Raw genomic sequence first — 10635 nt, forward strand, 5'->3', positions numbered from 1 at the left:
CACCATTGAACTGCATCTTGGTGACGAGGGCCCAATGCTCAAGTCTGGCAAGATCCTTCTAAATCTTAAATCTATCTTCCAAAGTATTAGCAATTCCCCCTAGCTTGATGTTGTTTACAAATTTGATGAGTTCCCTTGTATACCCTCATCTGGATCATTTATTAAGATGCTGAAGAGTACTGGGCCTAAGACAGAAACTTGAGGTACCCCACTGCATGTTTCCTTCCATGTAGATATAGGAATACACATCATGACTGCAGTTGGGCTGTCAATTGCCAATCAATCTGTTTATCCCACATTGTTCTATTTTACCATAAAGTAGGCTGATGTGGTCTACTTTGTCAACAGCCTTACTAAAATCCAAGTATACTATGAGGGCAATTCGGAAATAAACCTCCATTTAGTTATCAATGACAGAGACTCGCAGATACAGAACTTTTATTATATATGATAGAGAACTACAACGTTACATTACTTTTTGATATAATCACCATTCAAATTGAGACACTTGTCCTAATGTCTTATAAGGTTTGAAATTCCTTAGTAGCAGTTGCTGGGTGCCAAATATGGGCAATGGGGGGTTGTGTGTGATCAAAAACATCCCAATGGAACTGCTTCAAAAGTTCTTGGGTGCGCCTAGTGGTGTGCGGGTGAGCATTATTGTGAACCAACACCACACCAGAAGTCACCATGCCCCGACACGTGTTATGGATGGCTTGTCTTGAGTTTTTGTAATGTTTCATAGTAGACTTCTGAATTGATGGTCGAATCACACTCCATGAACTTCACTAGCAGTACTCCTTTGGCATCTTCACATTTGGTGGGATTTTCTATGGCACTACTTCCGGTGTGGTGTTGGTGCTGAGTGACTACTACTAAGGAATTTAAAACCTTGTAAGACATTATGACAAGTGCCTCAATTTGAATAGCGATTATGTCCAAAAGTAATGTAATGTTGTAGTTTTCTAATGTGTACAATAAAAGTTCTGTATCTGTGAGTGTCTGTCATTGATAACCAAATGGAGGTTTATTTTTGAATTGCCCTTATATATTCACAGCATTAATGTAGACACTTTATCAAAGAAATAGTAAGCTTTGTCTGGCATGATCTGTTTTTAACAAGCCCATGCTGGCTTCTAGTAATCATTTCTCATTTTTCATTTCTAGGTGCTCATAAATCTGCTGCTTAATTATCTTTTCCAGGATTTTTCCTGGTACTGAAGTTAAGCTGATTGGTCTGTAGTTTCCTGAATCCACCTTTTCCCCTTTTTGAAGACTGGAGCTCTTTTCCAGTCCTCTGGCAGTTTCCCCGTGGTCCAGGAGATCTGAAATATTTCATTCAGTAGTTCTAAGATCACATCTATTAGCTCCTTCAGAACCCTAGAAAGTAAACAATCTGGTTCTGGCAATTTGAACTCATCTAGAGTGGATAGGTGTTCTCTTACCATTTTCCTGCCTATTTTGATCTACATTCCTGCTCTCCCTCCCTTGGTGCTGCTTTTGGTACATTGTACTATTTCTCTTCCTTTTGTGTGAAGACAGATGCAAAGAAGGAATTGCTGTATGTCATCTTGCCATCTTCTTCCATTAATGAACAGATTATTTACTTGACTTTTGGTTCAGTACATGTTGAAAGAAACATTTGTTTTTGTTGCTTGTTTTTGCATTTGTTGCAAGTCTTAGTTCACTCTGACCCTTAGCTTTCCTGACTCCGTTCTTGCAGATTTGAGCTATTTGCTGGAATTCTTTCTAGTTATGTGTCCCTCTTTCCGTTTTTTATACTTGTCCTTTTTGTCCCTCAGTCAGTCAGAGAGTTCTTTATGCAGCTATGATGGTTTTGTCTGGGGTTTCTTGTTTTTCTTTCCCAGTGCTATTGTGATGGACTGGGCTATTGTAATCTCATTTTTTCAGTTTCCCAAGCATCTTGAATTGTTTTACCCTTCAGGATTTACATCCATGGAATCTTTTCTAATTTCATAATTTGTTGAAGTCAACTGTCATAAAGTTTAAAACACTAGTTTGTTCAATTACCTGTGCTCGAACTATGTTGAATTCTAGTATGACAAAGTGCAAAACTGTAGTGTAATAGAATACTGTATAGTTTACTAAATAGACTAGTGTAAAACAAACAAAAGCCGGATCTATAATTAAAATCAAGCAAGCCCTGTAAAAACTTACATGTGAGATGAATCAGACCTATGCCATAACACTAGAATAGTATAATATTGAAATAGTGCTAGACGGATGTCCCAAAAGAGTCTATTTGCCAGATGAATGTTCCAGAGCAAAATCCCTCACTCTGCTATCTATCAAACCTCATTTCTTCAACCACAGTCCAAATTAAGGTGTGCAACTGGTAGATATTTTTCATACCTGCTGGTGATATTTGGTGGGAAGCCAAATAAAGCCAAGAGAATCCACCTACCACTTTCTTTAACTGGTCCCACAGTAAAGCTGTTAAGGTCAGCATCACTTCCCAGCCTCAGGCTTAACAGTGCTCAGGATGGATGAGCAGAGGAATAGTATAATGGCATATTTTCTGCTCTCTCCTCCCCACAAGGACTTTAGGGAAGCACTTGAACACGGCAAGGAAGAAGAGTCCAAAGTCATAACTGAGGAACCAGATTGTTGGGGGCAATAAGCTGACTTTGTAATAATGCCACTTGGGGGGGGGCAAAGCCCTAATAAGCAGGCATATACATAGAATGAAGGCTATTGCTAAGCACATTGATTTGTGCTTTAAATTTTAAGCCGCCCTGAGTCTTCAGAGAAGGGCGGGATATAAATGGGATTAAAATAAAATAAATAACTTAATGTGAAACATAAATGAAGATGCTCAACAGTAGTAATTTGGTGGTGCTAATAGTTAATGTGTAAAAGGCGTGGATTTCAACTGGCTGGGGATTTCTGGGAGCTGCAAGTCCGGGCATCTTAACCTTCTCAAGATTGAGAAACACAGATCTAATGAGTAACGATTCCGTCCACCGCAACTTCTGAGAAATCAGGACCGTTGCTCATAGCATAAGCAAAGCTTCGGTCAGAGGATCTGATACTAAGAAACTGGGGGGATAGAGGAGGAGGGGAAATCACACTACTCCAAGTACGGTTGATGATATGGTTAGCATATTTGATAGCTTCCCCCCAGTATGGAAGAGCAAGGTTGGCATCTTCAAGAAGGCAACGCATCTTGGTTTGCAAAACCCCATTTCAGACCATAAAGACTTTTGTGTGGAATAGAAGAATCCTATAGAGATCTCAAACCTGGTCATATTTAACTCTGTCCAATGACTCAATACCTGCTTCCCCTCTACTGTGATTTTAAGCTGCTGCTTTATAAGCGATTCTCAAGGAGTAAATGCCACTGAACTTGGGGGAAGGATCTCTCTTTTGAGTTGATATTCAGAGTATTAGATGTGCTTATTAGAAATTGATTTCCAATATTAACTGAACGATCATATGCACATGTAAGTTGGGAGTGTGGGGATAGCTAGAGAAATAGGCAGGTTCCATTGTTCTCAGTGGAATTTACTACTATTGGTCTTGGGTGCCAGCATATAGCCAAGTTTTTTTTTATTATTATTTTTTATTTTTTAATCCCATTTATATCCCGCCCTTCTCCGAAGACTCAGGGCGGCTTACAAGCTTAGCAGTAGCCTTCATTCTATATATATGCCTGCTTGTTAGGGCTTTCATACCCCCCCCCCAAAGCGGCATTATTACAAAGTCAGCTTAATTGCCCCCAACAATCTGGGTCCTCATTTTACCTACCTCAGAAGGACGGAAGGCTGAGTCAACCTTGAGCCTGGTGGGATGCGAAGCTGCACTAATGGCAGGCAGCTGGTGTTACTTAAGGAGGCATTAGCCCACTGCTCCATTCATAATCAATAGCGATTGACACCTTGATTTGCACCCTATACACCAGGAGTGTTCAAACTTGGCCCTTTGATGACTTGTGGACTTCAGCTCCCAGAATTCCTCAGCCAGGCACGCTGGCTGAGGAATTCTGGGAGCTGAAGTTCACAAGTCATCAAAGGGCCAAGTTTGAAGACCCCTGCTATACACTAATGTGGGCGTGTCAGTTTCTTGGACTTTGCAAATACTCCCGTCCGCGCTACAACCCGGGAGAGCATTCTGGGCAGATCTTCGCTTCTTCAGAAAAAGGCGGCGAGGAGGGAGGAGCCAAGGGCCCCGCCTCGCTCATTTCCCGCTGCAAGCGGGACGGGCGCGTCGTATTCACGTAGCTTTCGCCTTGGACGAACTGGAGGCTCGCGGTGCGAGCGAGGGACCAAAAGCACCCACCTGAGTGACTGGCGAGCTCTGGGGGTGGGAGCTCTTAGGCCCTCTCCGCTTCTCTTCGGCGGGCCGGTTTTGGCACTGACGGCGGGCGGCGTTGCCCGGGCGGCTTTTTTTGGTTGGCGAAGCGGTTTTTAAGGATGGATAGGGAGTAAAACAGGAGCGGGGAACGCCAGTTATCCGGACGACCGAGCCAGGATGATACTAACGCGTAAGTCTGGTCGTCACAAAGTCACCCGTTTGCTTGGGGTGGCCTCGATTCCGCTGGTCAGGGCGGAGGCTGGGGCTGAAGGGCTTGCGAGGGAAGCCTGTATGGGAGAACTGGGAGACTTGCTTTAAACGCAGGGGTCTTCAAACGTGGCCCTTTGATGACTTGTGGACTTCAACTCCCAGAATTCCTCAGCCAGCCTGGCTGGCTGAGGAATTCTGGGAGTTGAAGTCCACAAGTCATCAAAGGGCCACGTTTGAAGACCGCTGCTTTAAAGGGGAAGGCGGGCGGGATGAAGCCGTCCGGATTGCTGTGCCCCCTTGCATAGCTGGTCCTCGAATATTCTAATACAGGGGGTCTTCAAACTTGGCCCTTTGGTGACTTGTGAACTTCAGCTCCCAGAATTCCTCAGCCGGCGTGCCTGGCTGAGGAATTCTGGGAGCTGAAGTCCACAAGTCATCAAAGGGCCAAGTTTGAAGACTCCTGTAAATCTAATACTAAATATTCAAACCCATCTCAGCTGGGCATCTCTTGGAGCGAAGGGAAGGGAAGTGAGGCCGAGCAGGCAGGCGGTGGTATCCGATTTGGAAAACGTGACAGGAGAACGCGTGGACTCCTCGTGGCTTTGGGCTTGGCCACTGATGGATCGATTCCCTCGAAGGGAATGGGGGGAGCAGGTTTCGTTGTGGAGAAGGGTCTGCCTCACTTCGGATTCCCAGGCTTTGTGTCACTTCCTGAGGTTGAACCCTTGTGCGGAATCTTACTGCGGAACAGCTGTGTTGCAATTCAGTGATGCTTCTGGAGATAGCAAGCAGGGTCGTCTGGTAGGAAGGGAAATAGAGATTAAAAAAGAAATGCAAGAGGCAGAGAGTCCCATACATACTTTGCATTCCATGCTTGTGGGTCGTTGCTGAATATTCCTGAAGTGAGTCCTTGACTGTTAACTCCTTCTGCTAACCTTTCCTGAACTTAGACTTGTGGTATGTGAGAATGTAGGCATTGTTCTTTAAAATTAAAATTCGACATTTTTATATCCTTAAATAGCCATGACTGAGCTTAGGGGGAAAAAAATGAGAGCAGTTCTTTAGTATGTAAAATTGGCTTGGCCTTAAGCTGAGTCCTTTTCTGCAACTGAGCCTGTTGGGAAAAGATATATGGAAAATATTTTAAAATTGTTCTGGTCAGTTACTTACGTTTCACTCTTTCTCAGTCTATATAACTAAGATACATTGAGAATTCTGTTAGTATTCCATAGGGGTAGAAGGAAGATTATACCTGCCTCTAAAAGTTGTATTATTTTAAAGGTGTATCAAATCAGAATAAAGGGGATAAAACTGCATCTCTTTATGTGTGTAGTTATGTATGAGAGAGATATACATGCAAGTGGAGACACACTATTTCAATAGCTATCTCCTCAATTATGTTTGCAGTTTTTTCTCTTACTGCATGAACACAATACTATTCTGGTAGTCAGGGCTTTTTTTCTCATAGAACGCTCAGAACGGAGTTCCGGCACCTTTTTTGGATGGAACCTTGTAGGGTAGGCAAGGTGGGTTGTATGACATGTGTGAGTTCGGGCACCATTTTCTCTTACAAAAAAAGCACTGCTGGTAGTACAGGTCTCTTGTTTCGTACATTGAGCCCTATATGCCTGTTGACAAGCATCTTTCCCACAGAGTGGGAAAACTCTGAGCCATAATATGACCTGTGTTGGCCTTATTTATTTCCCAGCTTCTGGCCCAGTCAGCAGACAGTCTTAAAACAGAAGGTTGTCTAAAATGTTTGTCAATGCAGTTGTTGAAGGCACGTAGCTACTCCTTAGGGGGATTGTGAATTCCAGTGCTTGGCTTTTGTCTAATACAACTGCCAAGGAAACCCAGTGCTTTTGATTGTGATTCTGGAGGCCTGGGGGATAGTGGTGGGGAAAACAAGGGGGGGGGTTGTGGGTGTTAAGATTTTAAAGACAAAAGGAGCAATAGACAAAAAAGTTAATGGTTTTATGACAGCTGTAAATCCTGCAGACATTGTTGAATACTGTCAGTCTTTTTATTTTGCTGCTCCAATAGGGCTGTTCCAGGTAAAATGGAGAACCACAGTTACATGTATCAGGACAAATATATATATATATATATATTAAATCCCATTTATATCCCGCCCTTCTCCGAAGACTCAGGGCGGCTTACAATCTAAGCACAAATCAAATGTGCTTAGCAATAGCCTTCATTCTATGTATATTTTATTTTATTTATTTATTTATTTTAATTCCATTTATATCCCGCCCTTCTCCGAAGACTCAGGGCGGCTTACAAGCTTAGCAGTAGCCTTCATTCTATGTATATGCCTGCTTATTAGGGCTTTTTCACACACACCCCAAGCGGCATTATTACAAAGTCAGCTTAATTGCCCCCAACAATCTGGATCCTCATTTTACCTACCTCGGAAGGATGGAAGGCTGAGTCAACCTTGAGCCTGGTGGGATGCGAACCTGTACTAATGGCAGGCAGCTGGTGTTAAGGAGGCATTAGCCCACTGCTCCACCAAGGCTCTACACTAGTAGAGGAAAAGATATCATAATCCCTTTTTATTGAGCTTGATGTCTAGATGCAACAAACAATAACAATCTTACATATATCTGATTGGAAATAACTTCCCATTGATCTGCTCTTCTCTTAGTAGTACTTTAATAGTCTTTACAAAATCCCTCCTAGCAGATCCAGTTGATTTTGTAAAGTCTATGAAAATACTACTGAGAGAAAAGAAGCATCATTGGTTCTGTTTTTGTAAAGGAATTTGAATGTAACTTGTTAAACACACATTAATTTGACTGTAAGAAATTTTGTCTGACAAATATGCATTAGATATAATTATGAAATTCCTGCATATTTCTTTGAGAATATTTTCTGATGTGGCTTATGACCATATGCATCTAAGATTGGAAGTTATATAATAACAGCTAATTGGCTATATATTCATCACCACTATCTTAGAAATTAATGTCAAATTTAGATTACCAGTTAAAACAATGGTACCAAGGTATTGACTATAACAAAAATTAAAGTTGTACTACAGTTCAGTAAAATGTAGTAATAAAAAGGTAAAATAGTAAAAAAAGAAAAAGAAATCAGAGGTAACAGATTTAAATATATCGGTCAGTTGACTAATTATTTTTTGTTTGCAAAAATATTCTGACTTATATCTGTTTCTCCTTTTAATTCATATTGAGTATGGTTACAATCCATAAATTTTCATTTTATTGACCACAGGGGGTATGTGCTAGGTTACGATTCCATAACCTAGATTATTAACTTTTTATTGTCTAGTTTACAGTGCAAATTATTACTAAAAGAAGGCACATATTTGATATTGCTCCTTGGCACAGTTTTAACTTTTCTCAAGTGCATATTGGTCTGAGTCAGAGGCATCTTTATAATGATGTTATAAAGCTTTTACTACTGTTTTTCAGTGTAATTCAAAATTGGGCAAGATTCACAGTGCATATTTACATGATTTCTGAAAAGGATCTAACAGTGATTTTTTTTCAATAAATTGGATCTTTAATCTTTGAATAATGAAATCAGCAGGAAATGGAAACTTTCAACTGTTCAAATGTTTAGAAAGTCAGGAAATGTGTATTATATGCAAAGACAAGGGGAATCATAATTCTTTGGAATTTGGCACCATATAATGCTAATCATGTAAAATACTTTAAAAGCTTGGGGAGTTTTTTGAGTGACTGTTATTTAATCAAATTTGGGAAATAAAAAGTCTAATTTATAAGAAAATGTGTTAGAATAATTTATTGAAGAATAAGATAAACCAGCTTTTCAGGAGACAAAACCTAAGTAGTGTGGTAAAGGCATTAAGGTTCCTTATCCACAGATGTTTTTTAGGTGACCTCAGAAAGTGATCTCTAAGTCCAAACTACTTTATAGGGAGTAAGGGGCACACACAATTTTCTTTCTTTCACTGATGTTTTCAGTCCACGCTTCTCCCAAGTGTTTTGGGGAAAATACCTCAAACCTCAGGAAGGAATTGTAATAAAGGTCTAGATGTAATTTCCTTTTTCCATTCTGCTGATGAAAGCTGTAAGGCTTAATTGAATACAAGGCTATCAATAAAAAATACTTACACATTGCATGAACACTAAGAGGAAAAAAACTTAATCAACGAAGATGTCTTCATTGACCAATCTGACCCTTCTTTTCTCTCAGTGTTAATGCAATATGCAAGAGTTTTTACACAAATAATTCCTATGATATTTGAGATGGGTGTGTTGTTCATTGGTTTATTTTCACACATAAGCTGTCAGTATGAAGTTTCTTTTATCTCTAAGGGATGAAAGAGATCACAGAGTATGAATAGATGGCTATATTGAGAACAAATGTTAAACAGGGATTTCAGAGTTCTGGTTAAAAAACTGAAAAGGTATCTTTCTAAAAATTACTGCCACAAAGCGGTGATGTACAATGATAACTATTTATGCCTGCCAAGTGAGGGCAAAATCTGCTTGGCTCACTTACAGGGTTTAGAAATAGCCTGATTCACACTGGATAGATCTGAAAATCAATCTAGCTCAATCTCCATACTGCAAGCAGATTGAGAAAAAACTATTGCAAACTGTGCCCTGCTATATGTGCAACTGGAAAAAGAAGCATCTAGAAAACTTAAAAACAAACAAACAAAATAGGATAGGATAAAATCTGCAGGAAACTTCAGCTACTATGAGCATATTTCAGGGACATCATTAAGGATTTTTGGATTCTTACTCCAAAAATATTTGTTTAAAGAGCTTGTAATTTTTTTGGCTTTGAGAAATGATGAAATTTCTGCCAAAATTATATCAGGTCAAAGTTCAAACAGGTTGAGAAGGGGAGAGGGTGATAATAAAAATAATTATATTCTTTCCTGAACGTGGTGCAGCTTTTTTTTTGGTTGGGACTGAGAAGATTAATTCACAGGGTTTTTTTAAAAAAATAAAAACAGTATTTAAACCAATCAACTAATATAATTCATAAAAATATCATTTTGTAACTGCTGAATATGAGGGAAAATAAGGTGGATTGAATGGTAAAGCATTTCCAAGATTTTGCCACCCATCATCCAAAACAGCCAAATTATTGAACTGAGAAATAACTGCAGTCACTTTTTTGTGGCTAAGGATGTAATCACAAAGGTCACTCTTGAGTTAAGCCTGGGTCTGTTGATACATTGAATCTAGTCTTTCTTCTTCCTTTCTTCCTTGGCTGACCACCATGTTCTATGTAAGTTATGAAAAAGGCAACAATTACTTCCTCCTCCTCTTCCCCCCTTCTTCCTCCTTTGGTATGGCTGCTGAAGTGTCATGATTTTAGGTCAGCAGAGGTTTAGAATGAAAGATCAGGACTAATGTTTTGCGGAGGACTTTGAGCTGAGATGGATGCAGCAGGCTAGAGCTGTCTACTCCATTTCCTATAAATCTATCCCAGATGTTTAACTTCTTCTGGAGCTCAGCTCTAGTAACTTTTAGCAGATCATTTTGTGGTTTCTTGCCTGAATCTTAGGTTGATAATGAAGTTATTTAATACTTTATCCTTAACACTTGTACCTACTTTCAGTTCCTGATTTTGGAGGCTGGGGTATGGTTCTGCACTCATTCTGATCTGTCTTCCATTTGTGATAGTAATAAACTAGTGTTCCTTGTTGTCTCCTCATCTTTTTTATTAGGGCTCCTTTGATATTTCTGCTTCTACTTTTGAACAGATTGAATATGTAAATGGTCTCCTGGTTATCTGATAATATACACAACTCTTGCTCCAAAGAGCAATGGACGAAGTTTGCAGTTATAAACACTGACATGGAAGGCGAGCTGGCAAAGGAAGAAAGCTAGAATAAGGCTGAAGAAAATTGGGGTTTTGATTTATTAGAGAAGATTTTATATTACTAATTAAAATAGAGTATACTCAAATAGACCATATATGTATTTTGAATACTAGATTTTGTTATGAATTGAGATAAAAAAACTTGGGTCACTTAAAACTTGGAAGTATAAATATTAAAAGTTAAATTTGAATATTGATAGAAAATTAAAAATTGGGGAAAATAAATAGGATATTGTCTATAAAGATTGAATGTAACATAATTAAGATATGTGTAAG

The 10635-nt window shown here is 39.6% G+C and overlaps 1 protein-coding gene across 1 annotated transcript in view; it reads left to right on the plus strand.

The window, feature by feature from the left end:
• Window positions 1-4064: 4064 nt before the first annotated feature.
• The window catches only part of LOC310634844 (rho GTPase-activating protein 7-like), a gene marked incomplete at its 5' end in the record, with an annotated part of 37207 nt that continues 30636 nt past the window's right edge, over window positions 4065-10635 (plus strand). Inside the window, 2 exons of the mRNA XM_083353381.1 lie at window positions 4065-4237; window positions 5022-5325. Coding sequence (XP_083209507.1) covers window positions 4065-4237; window positions 5022-5325 — 477 coding nt within the window. The remainder of the gene's footprint in view (window positions 4238-5021; window positions 5326-10635) is intronic.

The sequence above is a fragment of the Vipera ursinii genome (genome assembly GCF_947247035.1).
Source record: "Vipera ursinii genome assembly, chromosome: 2".
Lineage (NCBI taxonomy): Eukaryota > Metazoa > Chordata > Lepidosauria > Squamata > Viperidae > Vipera > Vipera ursinii.